The sequence below is a fragment of the Poecilia reticulata genome, linkage group LG6 (assembly GCF_000633615.1).
Source record: "Poecilia reticulata strain Guanapo linkage group LG6, Guppy_female_1.0+MT, whole genome shotgun sequence".
NCBI lineage: Eukaryota > Metazoa > Chordata > Actinopteri > Cyprinodontiformes > Poeciliidae > Poecilia > Poecilia reticulata.
Genome location: NC_024336.1, coordinates 8,753,190 through 8,780,526, shown reverse-complemented (window position 1 = coordinate 8,780,526; position 27,337 = coordinate 8,753,190). Strand labels below are relative to the sequence as shown.

General features: G+C 40.1%; 1 protein-coding gene across 6 annotated transcripts; it reads right to left on the bottom strand.

The window, feature by feature from the left end:
• Positions 1–1,822: 1,822 nt before the first annotated feature.
• On the bottom strand, positions 1,823–27,294 carry ano10a (anoctamin 10a). 6 transcript variants are annotated; one of them, XM_008411076.2, is made up of 16 exons: positions 27,204–27,290; positions 27,026–27,121; positions 24,155–24,304; positions 23,886–24,083; positions 22,680–22,814; positions 21,690–21,809; positions 19,221–19,405; positions 17,461–17,845; positions 16,303–16,358; positions 15,482–15,556; positions 15,203–15,391; positions 14,935–15,126; positions 14,242–14,370; positions 7,794–7,910; positions 5,964–5,980; positions 1,823–3,090 (listed from the first exon to the last, which is right to left on the bottom strand). In XM_008411076.2, the coding sequence occupies exons 3-16, from the start codon at positions 24,282–24,284 to the stop codon at positions 3,024–3,026; spliced, it is 1,995 nt and encodes a 664-aa protein (XP_008409298.1). In that variant the 5' UTR covers positions 24,285–24,304; positions 27,026–27,121; positions 27,204–27,290; the 3' UTR covers positions 1,823–3,023. The 6 variants fall into 6 exon arrangements, with proteins under 6 accessions (XP_008409298.1, XP_008409297.1, XP_008409300.1 ...); XM_008411075.2 differs by lacking the exon at positions 27,026–27,121 and having other exon boundaries at positions 27,204–27,293; XM_008411078.2 differs by lacking the exons at positions 27,026–27,121; positions 27,204–27,290 and adding an exon at positions 25,512–25,608.
• Between the last annotated feature and the right edge of the window lie 43 nt (positions 27,295–27,337).

Sequence of the window (27,337 nt, the reverse complement as noted above, 5' to 3'; positions counted from 1 at the left end):
AGTTTTCTTCATACCGTCAGCTGTCTGACTGTTGTCTTTATTCAGCTGTTTTCAGGTGAATGATGTGCATGTGTCTCAGTGTTGGAGCAGAATCAGCCACAGAAATCCTACTGGACCAAAAGGCAACAAACAGGAAGAAAAAAAAATAAAACATCGCTGTAATATTCTGTAGTTGATACCTGTTGTCAGACAATACATATAGCTCTGGTAATATCCCAAAAAATAAAAGTTGAATTTTGTCTCTTACGTGTGATCTGAGTGTTTTTATTTTTTGTTTTATTTATTTTCAGATTTAAACACGTGTACATCAGGCCTTTATCATGATATCAAGTTCACCGTATTGTTAAAGGGCCAATATTCTGTAAAATCAACATCTTTGAGCCTTATGTTGTAATGTTATTGCTTCATCAAAAACATATCTGAAGTCTTGCCTTGATTCTTTTATGCATGTTTGAGAATTCCTTTAATCTCCATGGCAACCATTCAGCTGTGCAAAACGCCTGGGTGGCACTAGCTCCGCCTTCGAGGCACAACTCCTCAGAGCTGCAGCTTCCATCTCACAGAGCAGCCCTCTAACACTGTCAGCTCCTTCAGACTAGTCGGCAGCAATTAGCAACCACCTGGGTTGCTAATTGTAACCCAGGTGGTTATACTATATATGTCCATGTTGTGATGGCTTTTTTGAAGGCAGAATTTGAGAAAGAAGTTTTTTTTTAATTTTTTAAATTTTAAGTTGTTAAATTATGAAGTTGTAGCAACCGAAGGTAACATATTTACTTGATTGTGCTATAAAATGACACTATGTGCCAGGAAAACACATAATACTGCCCCTTTAAGGCTGTTTTATCCCATTCAAAGTCATATTCAGTCCATTTTCTGCTGTTTTATCCAAACTTCAACTTGCAGGTTTTGGTCCAGAGTTGTTTGGTCTGAAAGCCTCACCCTGACTCCTTCCATCATTCAGACAGCTCAGTCTTCACCCCATCAGAGCATCAAGCTTTTCTCCATGAGGAGATCTGGTGCGTTCGGAGCTGGAAGTTTCAGTTCAGCCTGATGTAGATTTGGGATTTCTTCTTTACTTCAGTCCATTTTAAAGGACTTGAAGTGGAACAACAGGATTCCTTTGCTCCTCTGTGTTTCTGTGAATCTCAATCTAACCTTCAAGGCCTGCCAGTGTTGCCACAGATAGGAGAGCTGCTGAATATGAACAGGAGAAGACGGAGAAGTGTGAGCAGGACCGACCCGGCCAGAGGAATCCAGCTCTGCCTCCCAAAAGGTCAAGCAACCCTCCAGCCTGGGTTTCCCCTGGATCTGCTCCAGAGATCAGGTTGGGATGTGAAAATCCGTCTTAAATCCCAACAGGACTGACATCACTTCTCGTTCTCATAGTTCATAAACTAGATTGTTTCTGTCTGTCCTGCTTCATGGACCTCCTGCCTCTCCGTCCATTCGGCTCCAACGTTGAGTGGACTTTATCTGTCTGTCTTCATGTGATTCGGATGGGAGTTGTGAGGGTCTCTGAATGACACTCAGAGCATCAAAAGGTGTTGAAAGGTTTTCAGCTGCATGGCGCTGAGGAGGGGCGCTCTCTATCAGATCTCCTCTCGGCTCAAATGACCCAGAAGCTTCCAGAGCAGCTGGCATGCCGTGTGCTCCTCACACACACTCTGAGGAAGACAAACGGTCCGGTTCCCTTCAACACGCCACGCCCACTGGACACAAACTCTGTTTCCGACAACTCATGTCTCTGAAGATGAAATCAAATAGAAGGAGAGTTTGGAAAATCTCTTCTGTTGGAGGAGAAGAAAAAACTGGACTCGTGTTTAAGTTACAGGTTTGTTAGTTTATTGAAGCCAAGGCTGATCCAAAGCAACCTGCTGCTGCAGCTTTGGTACATTTTATAGAATAAACAGCAGGAAACTAAGGCACCAGGAGGTTACAGGTTACACTTCATCTTCTGTGTATGATGGTGTATCAGGGCCACTGTAAAGAAAAATCAACTAAAAAACTCAGAAATTTCATTGGTTTCTCTAGAAAATTTTAAGTAGTTTGAAAATCAAAAATTTGCTACAACATTTTTTTCTGCGAACCTAGAAATGTTCAGTTTCAAATGTTTACCATTTTCAACTAATGAATTAAGATTAATTTAAAAATTCAGAGTTTTCGTAGCAAATTGTAGACTTTTCAAACTTAGAAATTTCCATGTTATTTCTAGAAGATTTCTGAGATTAATCTTAAAATTTCTGAATTTTTTTCTCCCAAAATTTCAAGTTTTGGAACTCAGAAATGTCTATGTTTTATCTAGAAAATTCCTGAGATTATTCTCAAACTGTTTTAGTCGACCCTCTACAATGGCCCTCATGCCGGTGTGTATGTGTCCCTACCCTGGATGTGAAGAATTCATGATTTAACACAAGCTGTGATTATATGGCATTCCGCTGTGATCGTCTTTACGAGAGCAATGAAAAGCCGAAGTGTCTGTCCGGATAAATCCAATCCCAGCTGGATCTGGTTCAGATTTTAAAATAAAGTCTGATGTTGCTTTCAGTGGTTGCATCTTTTTGGCCTTTCTTTGCTGCCATACATTAGGGCGTTTGTGTTGTCAGCCAATCAGGTAACCACACACCTTGCAGTCTTTAACACGTTTATAATTAGAACATGCTAGTTTGTACTGTTCTGAACCAAAATACTGACTGAACCCAAAGTGACTTCAGTGGCTGAACATGAGAACACCAAAGCAGTTATTTTCATCAACACTCTTTGGAATAACTAAATATGTTTTACAGTGCATCATATCTGCAGAGAAATTGAACAGCAGCTCATTCATCCCAACATGCCTCTAGTTGTACATCACCCCAAACCCAGAACCCGTTTCAGTGCTCAGACTGTTCACCATAATGAACCTTTCATACTTGTCTGCTCCACTAATAGTAAACCATATTTTCACTGTGCATAAAAACAATAAACTGTAAAAAATAACAAAGATGGGGCTTTTAAAGCAAACAAAAAGAGAGTGTGGGCCGTCAGAGTCTGCAGGTCCTCCTCTCCTCACTGGATGCTCTTCCTGAACTCCGTGCCTTCCAGCATTTTCTGAAACACAAAAGGAAACCCGATCACGTTCATTCAATACGATCCACAGTGTTAGATTGAGACGGTTTTACACATTTCCAAACGGTGAAATGTGATAAACAATCCATGTGCAGAATGGAGACTGTCAGGTGTTTGTCTGGCTGGAAGGTCTCAGGGCCTCTGCAGCCTCCAACACTGAAAAAAACACAATGCAGCTCCAACTTAAGACAAACTGGAATTAACACTTTTTGTTTTAAAGTTGGATCCATATTCTCCGTTTTTCAGTGCAGGATTCCCCCAGGATTGTTATGGATTTACCTTCATCCAAATTCCCATCAGCTCTGAGCAGCCTCCCCGCTCCTACTGAAGAAAAGCATCCAGGCAGCATGATGCTGCCACCACCATGTTTCACCATAAGGAAGCTGGACTCTAATTACTCAGGAGGTAACTTTTTACACTCATGTTGGGTTTTCATAGTAAACCATGCCCGACATTTCTAGATTTATGTTGTTAAAAGTGACAGATGCATCATGAAGACAGTGATGCAGAAACACTAATTAATTTAACGTGACTATATTTCTAACAGCGTAAGGAAGCTGGAGTTTGTGAGGAGAACCCATGCATGGTCCAGTGGATACATTCATTCTTCTCCTGGTTTGGATGTTTAGACTTGTCCTCTTCAAAAAGATTACTCGGATTCCTTCTAAAGCAGATTTTTGAAAAAAAAAAAAAAAAAAAAAAACCAGGTTAAAAGTAGACTTGAGTACCAACAGTCCAATCAGTGTGTGTGAACTGAATGACATCATTGAGGGTTTGGACATTTCTGCTCCTGAAAATGTCAGTAGGCAGACCTGGACAAAACTTTGAGTCCAGCGGGAACATGGGTCAGCTACTGTACGTCCGGTGTGACAGCAGGTTGGAGGCAGCGCTGACTGACCTGCTCACATGGTGCTGCACAGCGAGGCGGTATGGAGCCGGACATGTGCAGCCAAGGAATCCTTTCATCGGCCTGATCGAGTGTCTCATGGGGGAATGTGAACTCTGCGAAACTTAAAACTTCTCTGTGCCTGAGGCTGAACTGAGGGTCAATAGGCATCAATTATCTCATCGAGATATTATTAGACACGAAACGAAGGGAGCCGCAGCCTGTGGGACAACAATCTGATGACACGCTATATTTAGATTCTAATTCAAAAATACTTTATTGATCCCAGAGGGAAACTTAATTTGAATGGTGCTGAATATTACTGTAAAAAAAAATTCAAGTGTGGATGCAACAATTTGCATGATCAGCCTGTTGTTTTTCATTAGCTATTTCAATTTCAAAATGGCCACCATTTTTGAGCCTTTTAGACTAATATGTCATCAAACTCATACAACTTTAAAATAATAACATGTAGCAAAATCAGAAGCCAAAACTCAAACTGAGGACTTTGCTGTTAGTAAGTCTGAAATCTGTCGTCAGCTGGAAGGAGATGAAGATGTGTATCATAAACAGAGCAACAGTCGTCTTAGTGGTTCATTTTTTATGCGTTTAGCGGTTTGGTGTTAGCTTTTGCTCATTTCTTTGTGTGTTTCAAAGTTCAGTTTAGTGGTTCTTGTTTATTTATTTACTTTTTGGTTAGCTGTACCCACTGCTAGCAGTAGCTACAGCCAATTTTAGAGCAAACATATATTCTGTTTTGCAGCCATGGTGGTCATTTTGAAAAGTGAAAAGAAAAAGGAACACAAGTTCAAGAAAATATGATTTCTATGGTTCAGAATATGAAGGCTATGATTTGACACCAAACAATCTAATTAGCGATTTGAGTGCAAAAATAAAATTTCCATGACAAAGATGGTAGCCATCTTCAAAATCAAACAATTATTGGCAAATATAATTTCTACGGGTCCAATTATTATGTATGATTTGACACCAAAATGTATCATTTGTGATTAGTAGTGCCAGTTTTATTGCAAGTATAGATTTTCCCTGATGACCATGGTGGCCATCTATGATCTTTTTGATCCAAACATTATTTGTTTTCATATAAAGCAAACCTCTGGGAACATCTGTGCCATGTTAGGTTCTTGCATCTGCAAGAGAAAGATTTTTTTCTTTAGCCCAACATTAAACACACAAAGGAAAACCAGGAAAAATATTAATCTGCAAATTTATTTACAGAGTATTGAAGTCTTAACTTTAGGTCAGGACATCAGGTTCTTAATCATTCAGATTTAGAAGTTTAAACTACCCAAATTAACTCTGCAAAGGTTCTTATTGACCCTAAAATTAGGTCAAAATAACATCTGATCAACAACTTAATTTGAATGTTATAGCACTCATAGCACTCATATAGCAATCATAGCCTTCATTACTGATTTATCAACAAAGTAAAAACAAAAGTTGTAAGTTGAAAAAACAAAAAAACATTTTCAACTGGTGATTTAACCTTCTAGAACACGTAAACGTGACTTCATCAGTCTAACTTTACTCTTAGACATTATGGCTTATTACAGATCACTGCTGTTTATATATGGTGGTATTTATTTAATTTCAAATGTTAAATCTTAGAGCTAGGAGAGTTTGCATTTCTTCTCTCAAATGTGACCTGGATAGCCAATCCCTGAATCAACAAAGCAAAAAGACATTTTCACACCTAAGAACACAACAAGCTCTATTACTAGATTTCAGTCCATGCTGGAAAACAGATCAATAAGTTCATTACAGCTGCAGCAGTATTATACTGTGGAGCTTTACAGGTTAGATTACAAACTGAGTCAGGGGTTTAGACAGGAGAAAAGTATGCAACATTTTAGAGTATTAACGTGTGATTGCTATGAGGGGAGGTGAGAGGGAATCATTGGTGAGAAATGATGGCAATCAAAGTGAAAACCAACCCGGAGCTACTCACCCTGCATTTATCTGCCTCTGGAGAAGGAGGAGAACAGAGAACGACTCAATGAGCCAAAAACCAGCAGCTGGTATGAGAAGTTGGGCCTTAAACCCAAAGTCACAGGAAGGATGGAGAAACGCTGTCAGTGTTACTCTGAATGTGGCATTGCTGATGTCTTTCTCTCCTCGCTTAGTGTTTAACACACACCTGCACGCTGCAGAGCCACTGACTGAGAGGTATTCACACTGTAGCAGCACACCGGAATGTCTCCTATGTTGTAAGACAACGTAGGAGATCTGTATTCTATGTTATCAAAAGCGGCTTGATCTGTACCAATTCTCCAAAAATGAGCCCTCCTGCAGGGTTCATAATGCCAGTGCAGGTGGACCTGCTCTGCAACGGCACCTTTCAAATCGTTCGGTCAGAGTAAGAAGTACTGCGCAAGATCCACAAGCGCAACAGACACAGTGTCAGTGCTGGAGATCAACCAGCAGGGAGGAGACGGAGCAACTGGTGCGCGGCTCCTTGCACACTGTTTGAAAATACTTGTTTACAATAAATAAGTTTACTGTAAATCAACTTATTTAAATAAACTTATTTACAATAAACAGGCTAAGTCCCACCGGGCTTTACTAAGCCTGGTGGGGGTAGGGGGGCAAGTAAAGCCTGGTGGGCTGCCAGGTTTACCACACACTGTGGGACTGGAATAATCTTGGTAATGCTGACTCTCTGAGACACCGTGAGAAAAAAGATCATCTGGTTTAAAGTTTGAGTCATTGTCACTTGACAATCCACGTGTTAATAGTGCCAATATATGACTTATTTTGATAAGATGACCTCAGGTGAATTTTTCTGGGGATAGAGTCCGAGCTTCACTGTAGGTGTTAGAAAAATGGAACCTGAAGTCACCATTTCTGTTTAGTGATTTTTTTTTTTCATGTTTTACTTACAGGATTTCTTTCACTTTTCTCTAAAGTTACCTTTATTGCTGGTCTAAAGTGTGGACTTACTGTCTAAATAGTGTGTGGAGGCAATCAGACGTAAATGACTGTTGAGCCATTTACATCTGATTCAACAGTAAGTCAAGCTAAGCTAAGCTAAGCTAAGAACAGATAAACTAAAAACTAACATATGACAAGTTAATCCAAGCTAAGAAAAAATAAGTGTAGCTAAGCTAAGATCATAAGAAAACCTACACCAAGTAGCTAGGATTTAGTAATGATTCTCTGTTTTGGTGTCGTTATGTGTTTGTTGGTCTGAACATGTTTTGGTGCACAGGAGCTCTGAGGCCGTTTTGGATACTTAATCCTTGAGATGATGCAGTCTTTGTCCGACAATGATGTTAAGTTTAAAATGTTGTTCGGTTTAAAATGCACCGGGATATTGTGTTTGGAACATTTCTCTCAGACAGTCAAACCACATGTGTGATGACATGTCCTCCACCTAGTATTTTGTTCTCTTTCACTGAACTCAGTTGTGTTTTCTTTAAATGTTGGAAGCATCAAATATCTGCTCGAAGCTGTCAACACGTCTTTCAACTTCAAACCTAAAAGGTGTTGACAGTTTCAAAGAAAAAGCCCAAAGTTTCCAAACAGACAATGGGAAGAATTTAAGTTACACAGATTCTAGCAAAAAGCCACTCGTGGTTTGTTATCATCTGGATCCACCAGACCAACACATGAAGCTACTAGTAGTAGGAAGAATCACTGATACGATAGAAATTCATTCTTTAAAGAGACTCCAATTCCATAGGCTTAACTAAGAAAAACGTTTCAGATGAAAAGGGAAACATATTCAAGAACCAAGAAAAGTCCAGACGTCCTAGAGAATCCAAACGAATCTATTTACCTTCTTCTTCAGAGCCTCCAGTGACTCGAACTCAAGCCGGGCCAGTTTGATCTGGATGTGTTTGGGAACATCTGGGATAAGGAACGTCAGGATGAACTTGAAAGCCAGCAGTCCATGCTATATTTATAAAAAAAAGTCAAAGAATCAGAATCAAAGAGCACATCAGAGTACATCATCTTCAATGTTCATTTAAATCTGCGTTTGTCAACATGAAGTAATGGAAGCTTAGTTTGACAGAAATGACAACACAGCAAAATTCAGTTGTTTTTTTTTATTGAGTTGTTCCTCTGCTGTAAATCAGAAAGAGTCAGACAGACTGATTGACAGACAGACAGACAGACAGAACCTCCATCAGCTTTACCAGGACAAAGATCCTGCTGAGGTCAGAGAGGTTTTAGCCAGACTGATCTGATCATCATAACCAGCTTCCCTCGCCTGCTTTGTGTTCAAACATTCACCTGCTCTGGTCATGATCATGAATCCTATTAAATTAAGTGTGTGACCCAGGGTGAGAATAAAAATAAGCAGCACAAGTTTCTCTATTTCATACAGGCTCAAAATGATACTTTATTTACATATAAATCACTGGCTAGCTAAGCTGTGCTAAGAAAAGTCACGCTATGAAATGAAAAGATAAGATAACAAAAGCTACATTAAGCCAACAAGAAAAGGTCAAATTCACCAAGACATGCTAACATAAGGAAAGCTAAAAAAAAAAAAGGTAAGCCAAGAAAAGAAAAGAAAAGCTAAGCTCATGAGAAAATTTAAGCTAAGATAAGTTAAGCTAAGCTAAATTAAGTAGAAAAGTTTGCTGCAGAAGTGAAACACGTCAGTGAAAAAAAATTATTCTTTAAAGAGACTCTGAGTCCATCTTAAGTAAGAAAAGTGTTTTGGATGAAAAGGGAAACATATTTAAGAACCAATTAAGTTTTGAGAGGCTGGATTCCTCAGTGTGTCCAATTTGGTGCACAATGTGACAGCGCCACCACAGAGGGGTTCTGCTGATGTACAGAGCAGAGTGTGTACTGGACTCTGGATTTGGTAGAATCACAGGGGGTTTCAAAGTTTCCATTGTGTCCATCCATACATGGCTCTCGTTCTCCTACCAATGGGACATGAAAACCTCCACAGGGAAGAACCAAGGAGGCATCCTGACTCCTGATGCAGAGAACCAGTGGTTCCACTCTAACTGCCCGTTGTGTGACAGAAAGTTTCACCCCATCCCTGAAGCTAAGTCCAGCCATCCAACAGAGGAAGCTCATTTCAGCTGTCTGTGTGTGGGATGCCACACACATGGTCATGGTCTGTATCTTATGATCACAAGTGAGACAGACCAGTAAATCAAGGACTTTATTTTTTTTCTTTACAACAGAGCAGAGCAGCACCTGCAATCCAATCTGTCCTTCCATATAGAGGAAGAGCCTGCTGAGTTCAGGAGAAGGTAATAAATAAAGCACCACTGGGTAAAGTCTGTTTTTGCTTTATTCAGGCTGGCATATCATCAGGAAGTATCTCCAACGCTGCCAGAGCCAATGAGGAGAAACTGATAAGATGAAGGAAGACTAACAGCCCTACACCAGAGTTAGTGTGTGCTGTTTTAACAAGCTTCCTGGTGCCACACAGTCTGATAGGCCTCCAACAGAAAGTAAATGCTTCACTTTGTGCGGCTTATTTGCTTCACATTAAACATCATAAACTGAGTGTCTCCAAGGAAACCACTTTTTACTGACATTAGGCTTCCATTTCTAATGCTGGTTGTGTTTGAGTACAAAATGGAAAACTAATCCTCTTTAGCCAAATATGAGATTCAATCCATGTGTACAATAACTTTGAATCATAACAGTGGTGGACAAAATGAATGCTTTATCACCGATCTGAAGGAGAATGACGTTAGCACGCCTCAGAGCAGCAGTGACAGCAGACAGTGTTTGCAGTTTGATCACTTCCATTATGTCAGGCAAAACACACTTTGTGGTTTGTGCCTGAACATCCTCAGGGTTCAGGGTAACCTTGAGCTGCTGAACCATCGGATATATAAATTAGCTTCTAACAACATGAGCAATCAGCTAAGAGCCGGAGTGTTTATTGTGCATATTCAATCAATGTGACAACTCGATAAGACCAGAGATCTCTGTTTGTTGATTAGGGAAAGTGCTGCACTGTGCTGACTGAATCAAACAGCATCCTTCTTGATTCTTGTTGTTTTCCTTAGCAGTGTTGTTGTCTCAGTATTTAAAGCCACAGTTATCAATTAAAGAATAATAGCAGTGTGATAGACAGTGAATATGTTCAGGTTTTATCCAGGAACCAAGTCTGAATCTGCCCCTTCCAGCTACTGCAGCTTGCATCAGTCGTGTGTGTGCGTGCAGGGGTGTGTGTGTGTGTGTGTGTGTGTGTGTGTGTGTGTGGCCTATGGTTAGGGAAATGTCTGGGTTAGGCATAAATGCAGTTATCATTGAAAGTCAACTCAAAGTTCTAATATGGGTTTAAATACAAACCTTTGTGTGTGTGTGTGAGACAGAGATGATCTATCTGGGAGGAAGCACACCCCATGACTTCATCTGTGTACCATGTCAGATTATTCATACATTTTGTGAGTCAACACTGAAAGAGTCAGTTCTTCACACAGTGGAGTATGTGTGGAAGTGTTTTTCTTCTTCTCTTCTCCGTAACTGTAGCTGTGATGCTAGTCCTGTTCTGTCACCCTGACAAAACCTAACAGCTCATTACTTCCTTTGGTCTCCCAGCAACCAGCACAGTCAAACTTCGGCACAATTTGTAGGTAAGTGAATATTTTCCTGTAGGTGGGAGCTGTACCATGACGACCTGCAGACATTTGGTGGATGTGCAGAACATACGTTAAGTAATCCATCCTCAGGTTTCTAATACGACCTTAGCAGGAGTTCTTGTTCTAAACACACAGACTGAGATATTTGAATGGGAAACATCCTGCAGATGGCAAAGAACCTGCCAGGATAAAGGGAGCTAACTGCTGTTAGCCTTTGTGAGTTAACATGTAGAAACACCTCTGAAATCAGACTTTTCTGATTGCCTAGACTGTCCTAGCTTAATGTGAATAAATAATCACTTGTCAGACAAAAATCTTGTGAATAGTAAAGGAAATTTTAGGAAGATCTTAAGCCAGAGCTTGACCATTTGTGTAAAATAATTGAACAGATAAATCTAGTTGGTTTTCTATCCTGAGCAGCTTCACTTCAGAAGATTCTGGCAAAAGTTGCAGTGCTATATCCACTGCCCAGTACTCAACACAGTACGTTACCATGGCACCCACCCATGTTAGTGAGAAAATTTACTTTTCAATCTTTTCATTCAATATTAACTAATACGGCCTAAACAATGAATTAGAATAAATGCTAATTTATCCTCAATCTGACGTAATGTATTTCTGCAGGCTGGGCAGTTTGGCTCAGGTTACAACTGCAGATGTTTAATATCTTATTACAAGTATGAATAAAAATGACCAAAATTGTTTATCTTAAAGCTTATTTATGTTTCTATTCTCAAAGAGGCTTTCTGCAAAGATTCAAACTGATGCATTCAGAGCACTTACCAAAGTGGAAACTGATATTATCTGGAGGCTTTAAGTAAACAAACCAATAATGAGGCATAATTAATATTTTCATGTTTCACATGGTCCGCCAACACACAGTGTTTGAATGCCAGATTCTTCTGGGCACAGAATGAAAGAAAATAAAGATCCACCAGTCTGTGTTGGCCTGATGTGGAGCACCATGATGATGATGATGATGATGATGGTGGTTCAGAATAACAGGTAGCAGAATATTAACGCATATAGAATATTTTGCTTTCTGTAGAACTTCAGATGTTTAACATCATCAAACTGATGTTAAAATCAGACAAAGATAAATACAAAAAAGCAGTTTCCAAAATATAAGCTAACCTAGGTGAAAAGTAACTACCCCCTAAAACTACAACTTTTTTTGATAAAGATGTGGAATCTGTTGAGTGATTTAAAAGGTTATGGCTCAGTTTTTAGGGTCTTTAGATTTTGGCAAAATTTGTAAAATATAAAGATATGATTAAACTGCTTGCACTAAACTACAGATAAGGTCAACCAATACTAAAAAAAAGTCAGGATTAACAAACCCAGACCAGTGATTTTTATTCCCCTCTTGATGCTGTTTGGTCCAGATGTAAACAGCTGGTTGCTGAAGCTGCACACTCTGCTCAGAGGGTTTGGTCTGTAAGCCCAGCTGCTCTGAAATGAGACAGCCCTGTGACTCTAAAAGAAAATCTCTGACTCTGAGACAGGCCGGCCTGTTGCCTGGTTACTGCTCAGTGATGCGAAGAGGCGCCATACAGTAATTACCCAGGTATCACAGCACCGCCGCCAGAAAGCTACAAGGCGCCCAGCAACCGGGAAACAAGCAGCGACCTCTGAATTTAAACCTAACTGTGTGTAAAAACACACACCCAGCTGGTCTTCATACACTCAATCAGTGGAGGCTCCGCCCCTTTGCTCTGTTCTAATAAATGTGCATGATGATGATATTGATGAAGTGGAAACATGTTCAAAGCACACTCATGAGCTGACTCTTCCTCTATCACAAGGGATAGAGGAAGCCAGTAATGCTCTGATTGGTGCATTACTGGCTGGCTGCATGCTGGGAGCTGTCCTGGTTCTGTCTGCGCTCAGCGGAGCAGCATCCCACCTGCAGCCAGAACCCCGGGACAGCGTTCAGTCCACAACCATAAAAAGTCATGTTCCCATGGCTCCAGGCCAGAGGACGCTTCAGACAGAGGACGCTTCAGACAGAGGACGCTTCATGCTGCCAGAGTCCAACTAACCGGCGCCTGGAGCAGTTCACGGTGTCTACAGAGCTGAGGAAAAGTATTTACCCCCCTTCAGAGTTCTTCTGCTTTACACTTAGATGTTTCACATTGTCAAACTCATTTTATGATCCAACAAAGATAACTTGAATAAAAACTAGTTCAGTTTTTAAATTAAGGGGACTAAGATTTACAAAGTGACTTTTACCAGTCACGCTCAGGTCTGACAGTAATCGGACGTGTGTGTTTTAAAATCATAAAATGACTTAGGACCTGTGTGACAAAATGAAACAAAATGAAAGGAAGAAAGTCTCTGATACCAGCCAATCTGGACTCTGGAAAGAGTTGTTGTTGCAATCAAGCGTCGCAGAAGTTGAGAAATAAGCCTCTCTACAACCTGAACCACTGTAGCCTAATTTAAAAGCTTTTTTGCCCAGAAAGCAGAGTTTCTAATTCCAAACCCATTTTGATGTAAGGGATCGCAACAGAAGTGAGCCAGCAGAGAAAACGAGCGTCATCCAGTCTATTGGCCATAAATTTGTGTGCCCCCATGATGGACTCAAAAAAACCTAGCTAGCTAGCAAATGTATATTAGCAGCTAACAGGCTACCAAATCGTGTCGCAGAACAAAGTGAAAATCAAACTTTGCCTGACAGAAAAGTACATATATTTGGCAATATATGAGACTTAGACACAACACAATTTAAGACCTGTAATTAGCGCATTTAAGGCCTTCAGCAGTCCTCATATGTGGAACAGTTTACATCGGCAGTAAAAATGGCAACAGAGTTTTTAATTCCCAGGTAAAAACAAAAACAAATGTGAACACTAATGAATAACAACATACACTGCTGTGGAGAATTTACTTCCTCTAATATGCAATTTCATGTTTTTCTTGCTTGTAGTCGCAGAAATTTAATTCAGTGACTTTTAATAAAGGTCCAACCAAAGACTAGGTTTGCAAATTAGCCTGTGGTTAGAAAACATAAGTACAAAATCAAGGTTGCTCTGCTTTTAACATGTAACATTGTTTTAATGTGCTGTCCTTCATTAAGTAAGCTTGTATTGAATTGAAGGCTAAATCCTATTTTTTATTAGTTTAAAACATTATATTACATACAGCCAACACTCTCCCACAGAACCTCCTCTCATCTGAGCCAACTTGCACTGTGGCTCCATCTAGTGAGGGAAACTCCATCAGCTCAAGGCTTACTGCTGGATGTCCTGCTTCTGATGGTATGATGTGGGATTTTCAGGATAATTTGGGGCTTTTAATTATTCCTTTGAACAATTTAATTCCCAGGATGGCCTCATTATACAACATAGCACTGCATTACTCCTTAAAAACTGGTGAATTCATTGTGAATGTTTTTCTACCCATTCACTCAAACCATTGCGTTCAGTTCATGTTTTCTGTGCAGTTTCAGAATTTAAGCTGCACAAAGAAATCAGAGCAGCTCATCATCAAGGTGTACCAAACCTCTCATTGCATGTCAGTGACTTATTTCGGGCTTCAATCCATCCTCTGTTAGGACAAGCTTCTCTTTGTTCTGAACTAAGTCACACTAAAACAATTATGAAGTTAGTGATGTTCCAGAACACAGCCCTGGAGCTGGCATGAGTTGTGTGGATTTACCTCGATGGCCACCGTCCACAGGATGAGCTGGGTCTCAGACTCAGGGAAGTATGCTTTGACTTGTGGAGACATGCCGATGAGCGCACAGTTGGTCACAACAGCAATCACACTCATGGTCTCAAAGGCGAGCTGTGGAGAGTCAGAGGCACACAGAGAGCAGCAGCTGCTTTAAATCAGCCTCATCTCTTCGGATCAGACTGTTTAAGGACAACAGGTTTGATGCTGGAGCCAAGAAGATGCACTGGGTTTTATGAAACCATTCAGGATCGACATCAACTGGGCCTGAAGTAAAGTCAGAACGTTTTAAAGGGGGAATAAGGGATTATGGAAAATATTTTTTTTTTAACCTTTAAATTGTGTTTTAATATTTAGATCTCTTTAAGGAACCTGAGCATGCTCACATTAAACACTGAAACAGATTTCTTTACTATGATTTGACTTTAGTTTTCTTTGATCTTATTGTTTATAATTATTGACAGGAATTAATAAATATGAGTTAACTGCATTCTAGGATCTACAGAAATCCATCCAGTACACCTCAGTTTCAACCAACCACCTGAAATATTCTCTTCAAATGAAGTTAGATGACCAACATGAGAGCAGTTCTCCTCTGTCTTCTAAACCTTTGCTGTTCCCTCAGTTTATGAATAAACACCATGTTCCTTTGTGCAGAAAAAACTGGCGGATACCAACCTGCCAGACTCCGATGTTTGCAGCCGGGTCAGCAAACGGTCTTTTGAACACATGACACATCTTGAAGGCGTCGGAGTAAACCTCTGTGACGTTGTTCAACACCACCAGGACGGCAGCCAGCGGGTAGACGCAGGAGAACAGGCTGACGTAGCCGAAGAGCAGAAAGAGCTCCAGGTAGTCGTCAAACGTTCCCTGAGAGAAGTAGACCTCAGAGATCAGACTCTGCTGGGTTGATTGCTGTAGCTTTCATCAGAAGACGTGAGCTCACCAAGTACGTGCTCATATCGGCCTCCAGACGGACCTGCTCCGCCAGAGGGAGCTCTTTGTCCCCGGGAGTTCTTCTCTTCTGAACTTTGCGAATCATCTTCTTGTTGCGCCTCCTCTGCAGCCAGTAAGGCAAGAAGGCCTCCATGAACTGATTCAAGATCTGACTGGTGATCAGTAAGGTGGCCAGACTCTAACAGCAGGATAGGAGGAAAAGATGTGAGATGGTTCGAAACATGAGTGCACACGGAGAAGCAAATAAACCGGAAAGGAGGGAACGCACCTGACTGAGCAGCACCATGTCCTGCATTACAAACGCGATGTAGAACAACGAGGCGAAACAGTTGAAGAAGTTAAACTAAATGACAAGATGAGATTAGATCAATAAGAGCCTGAATGTGGGAGTAGAACAGAGCAGATAGTTTCTAGCCTCATTACAGCTAGAAACTAGTGACGAGGCTTTAAATCTGAGTGTAGTGATGAACTCTGACCTGAACCTTCAGAGACACATAAAGACAGTTACAAAGCCTTCTATCACCTGAAGAACATTTCCCGGATTACAGGACTGATGTCATGGAGAAGCAGCATTCAGTTTCTATGCACCACAAATCTAGAACAAACTTTCAGAAAATGGCAAAACAGCTGAAACACTGAGTTCCTTTGAATCCAGGCCCATTTGTTTACAGCTCCATTTGAGTCACAGTAACTGAAACATTGATCAATATTTATGATGTAAATTTTGCTTGATCATTTTGACGACGGCATCATTTGACAAAATGTAATGTTTACTTCTTGTTTCATAATTGATGACTGTGTGATGTTTTTATGATGTAAAGCATTTAGAACTGCTGACATATGCCATACAAATAAGCTTTACTTGAATAAATACCCTGACTGATTGCTTCTGCTTTTGTGTCACTTGAAGGTTCCAGATCATCAAATTAATTTTCGGTAAACAGAAAGAAAAACATTTCTCAGATGATCATTTTACTTAAGGTGATAATTCTATCCAAACCAACCTGACCCTGTGTGAAAATAATAACCCCATAAACCTGCAGACTGATTGTGTTAGTGGTCACACAGCACACCGTCATTTATACTCACAACAAGAACTTTAAGGACCAAGTGGTTCTGATATGAAGACTCCAGGCGGTGATTTTCTAAACACATATCAACAAAACCATTCAGTGTGTCAGCATTAAACCATTTTATGTGAAAAAATAACAGTTCAGAACTGCTTAGTGGTTCATGCAAATAAAAATCTGAACTCTTTCTATTCTGATTCCATAAATAAAATCCAGTGAATGCAGCTGCCCTCATATGTCCGCTAACCAGTATAATCAAGAAAGTGTGATTTAATCTCAGAAGTGTTTAACTGCTATAGGCTAGAAAAAAATTTCAGGAGCAGTATCTGGTTTAAAGGAGAAAACTTTCCCATTTTAACGAGATTTTAATAAAAACTCATAAAATCCATCCATCCATCCATCCATCCATCCATCCATCCATCCATCCATCCATCCATCCATCCATCCATTTTCTTTACACCCTCATCCCTTAGTGAGGTCGGGAGGGTTGCTGGTGCCTCTCCAGCTAACGTTCCGGGCGAGAGGCGGGGTCACCCTGGACAGGTCGCCAGTCTGTCACAGGGCAGATTTATGGCTCATTAACACCCAATTGTCTTCATGTCTAAATTAGAAAGGTTGCAACAGTAAAAGAGCATCATTTCAAGAGATTTTTAGATGCCGTCTAGAAGAAACGGGGTGAGAAGGAGCAGCCTTAGCAAACTGCTTTAACGCCTTTTTAAAAAGTCAAAATTTGTCAGAGGAGAATTTTTTATATCTTGTTAAACAAGAAACCTTCTCATTTAAACGAGTTTTGCATCTAGTTAAAATAAGAATGTTTTTTTTTATTTTACTGTTTTTTTTTCTTTTTTGGGATATAAAACAAATCAAATACAGGCATGGAGATGAAGTGAACAGAAACCAAAATAAAATGTGCAATAAAAGCAAAGAGATCAGTGTATTTCTTTAGGTATTTGTAGCACAGAGTGTGTTGTTAATATGGTCGAAGAAGAAAGAAACAATAAAATAATAATTATTATTTTATATACCATTATATAATAATTAGCATTTTAATTTGAAACTTTATACTTTATCTCGCTCCTGAATTTATTTCCAAACTCTGGCAGTGAAATGCTTCCATATAGTATATATTACTGATCAGTTGTGTTTGTGTAGATTTAGAGTTTTTAGACCTTCTCACCCCATTCTGTGAGGAACTCAGCAGCGTATCTATAAACGAGGTTCATGGCCTCTATCACCACGGCGTAGATAATACTGGGGATGTAAAGGAGCACTCCTGTCCAGAACGAAGGGTCCTGGTCATGGACGGACAGCGCCCAACCTTCCATCTGGAAGTAGATCATCATGACGTACAGAGACAAGTAGAGGCAGAGCAGGACGAAGGGCAGCGACACCAGGTAGATCCTCAGCTGGCGCTTGGCGTTGGGGTACAGAGGCTCCTCCCTATCTGTCACGGGGTTGTACCCGAGGACGCCGTGGAACCCAGGCCGAGGTTCTTCGAAGGCCTTCTTTCTGCTTAGCGTGCCCCAGTGGTAGGCCAGGGTGGCGCTGGATCGCTTCCACAGCTGGAGGATGAGGAGGATAGAGGGTCCGGTAAACTTGTTAGCTGTTATTAACATCCTTTATGGTTCTGAACAAATAATACTCCGTGTTACCTGTCAGTTTTACACAAACTAGCTGCCAAATTATTCTCTCCCAAATGAACAAACAGCTGCTCTCAGGAACTTACAAAGTTCCCAGAATGTCTCTCAGAATCTTCTGATCCATTCGAATCTCTCTGATAACTATGGCTTTAGCAAAGGCTTCACATACGGAAGAGTCAGAGAAACCCAGCAAGGACTAGCTGCACTCTAAAGTTAGACTGGTTCACTGCAACTGATGGAAAGTGTGAACCCAAGAAAACTGAATGCTAAAGACAAAACAAGAGTTATTAGTTTAAAGGTGTGAGCAGTTACACAAATTCCACACCGCGTCGCCCCAAATACATGTTTGTTTTCTAACTGAGATGCACAGAATACAGCGTCTCATTAAATGTGGGAAAAGTTTGTAAATAATTTATCATGGTTTCATATTTCAGAAACCTAAGATTCAGTATTTATAAAACCTTCTAACAAGTTCCAATCTTTTACATTTAAGGAGCTAATGAAGGTTTATACTAAAGCAGGTTTTTCTGCAGACTTCACCAACTCAAAATCAAGACTTCTTAAGACCATTATAAATGGAATTTAAGATCTATATCTCCACAGAAATGTAGGAACATCATCCAGCCAACCGGAAATAAATTTGCACTTAATCATGATAGAACTAGGGTATGTTAGAGCCACACTTACATAGCCACACATTTATGCACCAATACGCAGACTGGTAGGAAATTTGGGATTAAGTGCCTTGCCCAGGGGCACACTGACATGTGAGAACTTAACCTACAACAATTTAACCTCTGATTGCAAACGATTGCACTACCTACGAGCCACAGCCGTCCTGTCCTAATAATAGTTTTCCCAAACTCAAACCTAACATGTTCTGTATGATAGGCAGGGAAACAAGAGGCTTTCTTCTGACATTAATGTCCTTGAACATGTAGCTATAACTACCATGGAGCTTCTGTTTCTGTTATTTCACACACTGATCTGAGGTAGATTTGTTGCCTAACTGTCTTGTCCTCAATACAGACATAACGTCTCAGTGTTACACAGTGAATTTCATTCCTCCCAGATCGATGAGAAGCAATGATTGCTTCTGTAGGATCATTGCTGCCGTCTTTCCTTTCTGTCATTGTGTTGACACAGACAAAACTGCTTACTTCTGTATTATTTTTTGCTATGTAAAAACGAATTTGTTTATGTTTATCGACAAATATTTTGATCTTATTGAAGACCTTAACTACGGCACAGAGCTGGAATGGATTTGTTCTTTAGTCAGTAAAATCAGTTTTCATACCTCCAGAATAATTGTGCACCAGACCACATTGAAAACAGCAAAGGCTACATATTTATCATAATCCTCCCAGTCAAACATGTAGTAAGGCACTCCAAACAGAGCCATAGGCACCAGGGCAAAGGTGAAGTACTCCAGGAAGCCAAAGTACAGCGCCTGGCCCTCACCGTAGTAGTGTCTGATTTCATCTGGAAAGAGAAAGAGCAAAGTAAAGACCGGAGTAGGAGTACTGACAGTGGTTCAGTAAGAAAAATGACACATTAAAACATTAATATTACATGGCAGAGGAAAATGGAATCCATCACATTACATCACAGTCTCTGAATATCTACTAGCTTCACAGTAATGCTCAGACATTTACTGATGCATCAATCAATCTGAAATCAGCCAATGTTCCTATGATGGTGATCAGCACTTTTTCTGATCATAATATGCAATAACATTCATTCAGTCTATGAACACATTCACAAACGGCAGGTTCTGTGTTTAATAAACCCAAACTAACAGATGTTTTAATCAGGGATGAAAGTAGTTTTAAATTCTTGGGGGTACTATGACAAAATAAATAAATAATATATGTATAGACAAAATATATATATTACTTCTTTGTGTGCTTTGGAGTTTCTGTGCTGATTAATTTTTTTGCAAAGCGCTAAAAGCTGGTAGCTCTTGAATTGCTACAAAATAAAGCTGTATTTCCTCCCTCAGCCCACTGGCTGCAATGTTGACACCTTGAGATACCATGAGACCTAAATCCTGAACATCATGGCATGGAGGGCATCCCAATTTTCCATGTCTGGCATATAACCATTCATTTTAGCTTTTAAACTGGTTATATTGATCCTGTGTCCAGACAGAGGGATAACCAGTAGCTTAGCATCATGACCTGTTTGTTCTGAAGATCCTGCAGCTTCCACTTCTCTTCCTAACATGGCGCCTCCTCATCCTGACTCTCATACTGACAGGAGGAACCACAGAGCTCTGTTAGGTTAAAGCTCATCTTCTGAAGTTGGGATATTTTTCCTCCAACAGGTTCCAGAGGAATCACCTCAAACCAGATGTTGGACTGGATTTTATTTCAATGTCATTTGTGAATGTTAGCTCCTCATTTTCAACAGTGGAGCTATAAAGGTTGAGAAAGGTTATTATTTTGGAGAAAATATCATCAACATCAATATTTCCACTAAATAAGAGGCAAAAAACGAAATTGTTTGATAAAGGACAAGCCTCTCAGACTCTGAGCTCAAAGCACCAAACAATTTTTTATATTAGACAATTAATTTAATTTCACATAATTATCGCGGTAGCAGCCATTTGTTTGTTAAATACTTAATGAAACATATTTACCGTGTTTGATGTTTGTTGTAAATAACGTATACTCACAAAGAACGAGATAAGTAGTCCAAGTATTTTGTTTATTGAATGTTACGGCCAGTGGCCTTTTCTGTGTTTATTTGTTTTTTTTTGCAGTGGCTAATCAGACTGACTTCACCTGGAAGTGGGTGCTGCCCTGTTGTCCTGTGCCACACCCAGTGGCGCAACTACACATTATTCAGGTGGATGCGGAACTCACGGCTGCACAGTGAACCCGTTCATGTTTTACAGCAGACAGCCGCTCCCTCTCTTGCAGATACTGGGTACCTCCGCTAAATCTTTTAGGGGTACGCAGTGCCCTGCCGTACCCCCTTACTTTCACCCCTGGTTTTAATGCACAAAAAGGGAACATTCCTTTGCTTCCACTTGGATTTAAAACTACTTTCCTATCAAGGAAGCAGTTGTTACTATGGATGAAAACAATGCTAACCCTCATACATCAGGGTCTAGATGCGTCATAGACCAGAGGAAGAAAAACGTCAGTAAAACATCAGTTGATACATTTCTAGAGACAGTCCCCGGCCTTCACACTCAGCCTGGTTCTGGTTGTGCTGCAGGTTTTTTCCTGTTGAAGGGGAGTTTTCCTCTCCACTGTCGCTGCATGCAGGTCAGTATGAGGGATTACTATAAAGTCAATGAGTCGATGCAAACTGTTTGGTTACATTAAGAACATTTTTAACTAGTTTGAATAACAAACTGAACTTGACTGCAGTGTTTGATAACAATGTACGGAATCAACTTGGAATCTGTGTGATTGGATGTAACTGACTGAATATTTTTGCATGTAAATTAGATGTTTTGGTATAATTACTTTTTTGTACAGTGACTTAAGATGATTGGCTGGACATTGGTGCAGTCAGATGGACTGTTGCCTTATAGCAAGAAGGTTCTGGGTTATTTAATTTTTCTTTGGGATCAATAAAGTATTCTTGAACTGAATTTGAAATCCCAGCCTGGGGCCTTTCTGCATGTATGCATGGATTCTCCCCAGGCACTAGGTTAGGCTAAGTCATCTCTCTATTTTGTCTTTAGGTGTGTGAGCATGGATGGATGAATGAACGAAAGTGAACTGGATATGATGAAATCAGCTTTACGTACCTAGAGGCTGAAGGGACAGCTTGATTTTTTTATACCAAGAAAAGGAGAGTCTCTTCAGTTCTTCTTTATGGTGTAGCGGAAACATCTGGATCAGGATTCCTTTGGACAGCAATCTGCGTACTGAGATTTTAAAATAATAAAAAAAAAGTGTTTTGATTCCATTTTTTTGTCATCAATTTACAAAACTCTGTCTCTGATCTACTATAAATATATCAGGAAGACCCAGACAAGGATTCTAGTGAAGATGAATATGTTCAAGTGATAATAAAGTCAAACAGTCCTGCTTTTCTCCCCCTTATGACTAAACAAAGACGGAGCTTAAACTCGATTCATTGCCCAAACCACTAATTGCTGTTGTGCTCAGATAATGAGTCATTTATAGAAAATGATGGCATTCTGCTAACGGACTATTTGTCAAAAAGGCAGCTTAATATCTCCCTCTTAGGTTATTACAGAATGTTTGCATATTCATTATTTTCATCACGCCAAAACAGAACAATTGTTTATCTGCCGTCATGATTGTTTCTTAAAAAGGCCTGGATGTTGGTTAATTTGAGCTTCAGTTTAGTAGATTAACAAACAGGCCATTTTTTAATAACCCTCCTTTCCGCTTCAGCATCACAATTATGCTCAAACAGACGTTGAGCATAATTTTCAGTTTAAATTGTCAAAGACAGTCGCTAAGTTTAAACTTAGCGACTGTTTAAACAAAATAGGAAGGTTAAATATTCAACTTCAGGTGAAATTTATTTTACTGATAAACTAAGGTTAGTCTAGTTTCTGACATGCAGTGAGAGACTGACTGATTTATTTACTTAAAGTCATTTAAAAAACTGAAAAGCTCCTAAAGTTGAAAAGTCCTACAGTTAGATGAGAAAACTCCTGGAAATCCAAGAGAGCAACGTGTTAATAGATTAATATGAATGTCTGGTGTTTGAGTGAAACGCTGAAACAGAAGCAGAAGCTGAAGCAACGCAGTCAGACACTCACTGATAGATTTCCCTGGATAAAGCTTGGCGTTGCTGTACCCGGGTATGTGAGTCTCATCTTTGGCTCTCAGTGTCTCCAGCTCATGTTTGATGATGTACTGACACTCAGCCATGCTCAGGAAGCCGGCTCCATCCCCTAGAGGTAAAAACATCACAGATGGTTTCCTGTGTGTGGACCAGAGGTTCTGCAGCAGCTTGTGACGGGTATGAGTGGGGACGTGTTACAGAAAAGATGAAACTGGAGAGAAGGGTTATCTTCCACAACCCTAAACACAGAGCCAGAGCTACTACGGATTTTGTTACACCGAAGCATTTGTTACAATGACCTACTCAAAGTCCAGACCTACATGCACTGAGAATCTGTAAGGATGGAAAGCTGCTGTACAGATGCTTTCTATCGACTCTAACTTGGCGATGTTTGAGCAGTTTTACAAACATTGGCAGTAGTACCAGTAGAGACAGACTCCAAACGTCCTGCAGCCAGATAAAGATCATTTTTCTTTCCACTTCAGTATAATGCACTACCATAAAACTACAATAAAACACATTGGGTGTATGTTTTTGGGGGGCTCTGGTAATCATCTGAATTTGTCCTACTGAAGCAGAGTATCTAATAAACTCCGAGGTGTCTGACTGCGTCCGTCATAATGCTGCTGCAACAGCACTTGTTTGAAACATCACAACTAGGGTTGAGAGCTTAACGCTTTCATCTCAGTTACTTAATTTGATTGACTTTAAGGAGTTAAACATTTTTAACAAAGTTTAATCACATTATTTGATTTGATTTTTTTTTACATACAAAAGTCCTGCACTGGAACTTTCATACTTGCGTGATTCTGGTACTTCTGTAAATTTGACACACAAGTGTCATCCACAAACAAAAGTGATGGACAAGGAAGCCTCTTCTCTTCCTGAAGGGGTAACTTCTGCTTCAAAAAACAATCTGGTGGGATGCTGGAAAGGACTAGTGTTGTGTTCAAGTTGTGCTAAAAGCAGTTAGCCTATCAGCGAAGCTATTCACAATAAAAATAGCATCTCAATGCTAAATGCAGATGTCCCCAATAATGTCAGCGTCCACAGTCCACCCTCCTAAAGAAGGGTTTTTTCAAAATAGTTACATGAATGACAGCAAAAAAATATCTTTGTTGTTAAGCTTATGTCTCTATTCATTCAATAAGTTTTTGCTTATTTCTTGTACTTTAAAGACCTTGAAAGTCTTTAAAGTTGTGGTTGTTGGCGCAGGTGAAGCCTCTCATGGAGCCGTCACTGTACTCCTTGAAGAGGCCCACATCCTCAGCTCCAGACAGCAGCCTCTCCCAGGATGCCCCCACCAGAAACAGGTTGGGGTTGTCCTTCTGCTCAGCACTGACTCCAGGGCCCAGCTGCTCCACCAATAATCCAGCACCTGAGTGGGAGACAGGACGTTAGCAACGATGTGGAATCTAATGGAGAGCAACTACTACCTGACTGTCACACCTCCAGCCTGCTGTGGGGTTCTGATCCTACTCAGCAGCCAGGCGATGGCCTCCTCCTTGGTGTCAGAGATCAACTCCAGCACCACTAGAGGGTTAAAGGAGGGAGTGCCGCTGTCATCTGACTGCTGCATTGTCCCATTGGCTGGAGCTCCTGCAGCAGAAACAGCAATGAGATTAGATATTTCAAAAAGCATGGCACTGAACTGGAATGAATCAACAGTTTGAAATTAAGGATGTTTTCACGGGTGATAGTCCGGTAGCCTCGGTTCAACTGAGGACCAAAACTCCAACTTTTGTTCCATTTTCAGCTGCTGTGGTCAAATGAAACAAAACCTTTGAAAAACCTGTTCACCTCCTCACCCATGGGCCGCTGTGCCAAGAATCACTGAGGGAAACTACTCAAAATCCTCTTAATAAGACATTAGGAACAACTTTCTAAACAAAAATGGAGTGGCATCAGATTTTAGCAGTTGGAAGATTTCTCTTTTGTCTTTGGTAAAAGACCAGAAGGCATTTTTTTCTGCTAGTGCTAGGCTCACAGGTTTGTTTTGGTTGTATTTACCCAGAATGCCCTGCGCTGTAGTCTGCTTCCTGTTTTTGGAGCGGTCTTCGGCTTGCTTGGCGTTCATATACTGTATGCATTCAAATCGCACCAGAGTTCACTTTTTGATCCAAGTTATTCTTGGATTACGTATTCACACCTCCATAAATAAACCAAACTTTCTAAGCAACCAAACCAGAGTTTGACCAAAGCGGACTGACAGAGCTTTTGTGAAACAGAACCACAGCAGCTGAAAATGGAACCAATACTGCAATTTTGGTCCCCAATTGAGTCTACTGGACGATCAGGTGTGAATGAACCAAAACAATCCTCAATTATAGCAGACCATGACAGGACAGGGGGCGCTATAAACAAATGGAAATGTACGCAAAAGGCAAGCTATAACATCCTAAAATGTAAAAGAAAGAAAAAATCTTTTGCTTGCCCAGACCAGTTGCTGCTGGAAGTTCATCCAGGTAAGTCAAAGGAAAATGTTCACGAAATCTCTCTGGCATTCCTACCTAAGGTGTGTCAGATGGACGCTGTTCACTGAGAACTTTCAGGAATAAACTGATCTTTTAATCTCTGGAGGAACTTCTACATGTTATTCCACCCATGTGGTGCTGAACATGCTTCATTCAGCAGAAACTGAAAGGAAAGAGTCCAGCAGAGCAGACTGACCCTGACAGAAGCAGACAGACAAACAGACATACAGACAGACAGTTGGAGGGCGGAGCCTCTTCACAGCAGGATATTAATAGCTGTGGCTCTACACACTGATTCAGTTCCATCTCAGCTTCTCTGTAAACACACGGACCTTACTGTGAAGTAGATCTCAGAGCTGGAGTCCGGCTGACCTGTGAAAAGCCTGGTCAGAAATTCAAGGAGCTGTGTGTGTGTGTGTGTGTGTGTGTGTGTGTGTGTGTGTGTGTGTGTGTGTGTGTGTGTGTGTGTGTGTGTGTACGCTGTTTGGATCTCAGCTGTTGGGCTCTCAGCCCACAACCTGGTGTGTGACTATCGGGTTAGTTCAGCTGGTGGCTCCCCGAGTTAAAAAAAGATGAAACACAGAAGGTTCCAGTCATTATGCTGCCCCCTGCTGGAATCAGCTGACCATGAAAGTGTTTTTGATGTTGAGCAGCTGCTCCATATCCAGAGTCCACTAGTCATCAACGCAGCAGTATGCAGATCGATAACCAACCTGATATTTGCCGAACATCCTTCTGATTACTATTAATGAAGCCAACTAATGCCAGAAAATAAAATAATTTTTTTAGAAATGTTGCTTCACATTCACTCACACTTAAAAAAATATCACTTAAGTACTCATTGACATTGTCTATTTCTTTCTATTGCGAATAACATTTGATTCAATCCTTGATTTAATATAACAGAATTTAAATAATGCATCAATGATCTCACTTTTCCTGTTTTCCTCTGTACTGTGGACAGAGGCTGTGTGGAAAATTACTTCAAAAACAAATAAAACTGTAATACATTTGATAACATAGAACTAACATCAAAATCAATATAAGGGGAAGAATGGGTGTGATATGAATCACACCCATTCTGATGATGATATTCTGTATTATTATTATTATTATTATTATTATTATTATTATTATTATTATCACTACTACTACTATTTTTATTCACCTGGAAAAATATGGAAGTAGATCTCTTGGAGAAAGTTGAGTAAAGTAAGAATACAAAAATTACATAAATTATATAAATATAAATATACACATTTATATTCTGGAAAATTACTTTTCCAAAGATTTTTGAAACAGAGCTCAAATGAAATTGTTGAATAAAATGTAGGATGAAATGTTGAGACAAATAAAGCCACAGTCAGAGAGGGAAAAGGATTGGCTTCCTCCTGTAAGTTCTAACGCAATTTACAACTGACCTTAAGAAAATCTGTGGTCATGAACCCTAAATATGAAGGTTAAAGTTTTTTGACCTCACATCTCTACTTACTCTGTAAAGTCGTGCCTAAAACAAAGTTACATATTCTGTGTTCCATTCCTTCTATCTTTGTATTTGTAAACAAATATCTTTTTAAATAAATAAATATTATTTTAGTAATTTATTTATTTGCATTATAGTAAAACTATTTCTTCCACGTCCTTTTTTTCTTTTGATTGCAGTGATTCCCTATTTTACTAGGGTTGGAAAATGTAAGTGAACTGAGGATATAAGAAGTCGCTCATTTCAAAAGTAACCATTTGAAGGTAAAGAGCCGGAAACAAACAGACTCCAGCTCTTTGCTGCAATGTTTGCCCGTCTAGATAATTCAGTTAGGTGCAGTTTTTAAAAGCTGCATTTACTTACAAACGGAGGAATCTGCAGCTGGAGGCAGGACGTGGACGTGGACAAGGACAGGACGGGTTAATGCTACCGATCTTTCACCGTCACTTCTGAACTGCTCTAATAATGAGGCATTGAAAGCGTCACTCATACTCCCAGAACTCTTCCTAATTTGATCAGATGATCCCACTGAAACACTCACCACAGTCCTTATTCCTCCTCGGTAGTTTGCAGGGTTGGAAACATAAATGTCCACTTCCGCAAAACTCAGCTGTCAGTTCAGGATGTGTTCCTTTTTCAGCCAAGATGAAAACCACCACTACGGCTAACTACAAA

What these genes read in the sequence shown, in the direction of transcription:
- ano10a (XM_008411075.2), bottom strand. Translation starts at nt 24,284, where the DNA reads ATGCAGCAGTCAGATGACAGCGGCACTCCCTCCTTTAACCCTCTAGTG. An exon ending in GCTGTCCCTTCAGCCTCTAG is followed by an intron (nt 19,406 to 21,689) that starts GTACGTAAAGCT and finishes TTCTCTTTCCAG; the next exon opens with ATGAAATCAGACACTACTAC. An exon ending in GGTGCACAATTATTCTGGAG is followed by an intron (nt 17,846 to 19,220) that starts GTATGAAAACTG and finishes CTCATCCTCCAG; the next exon opens with CTGTGGAAGCGATCCAGCGC.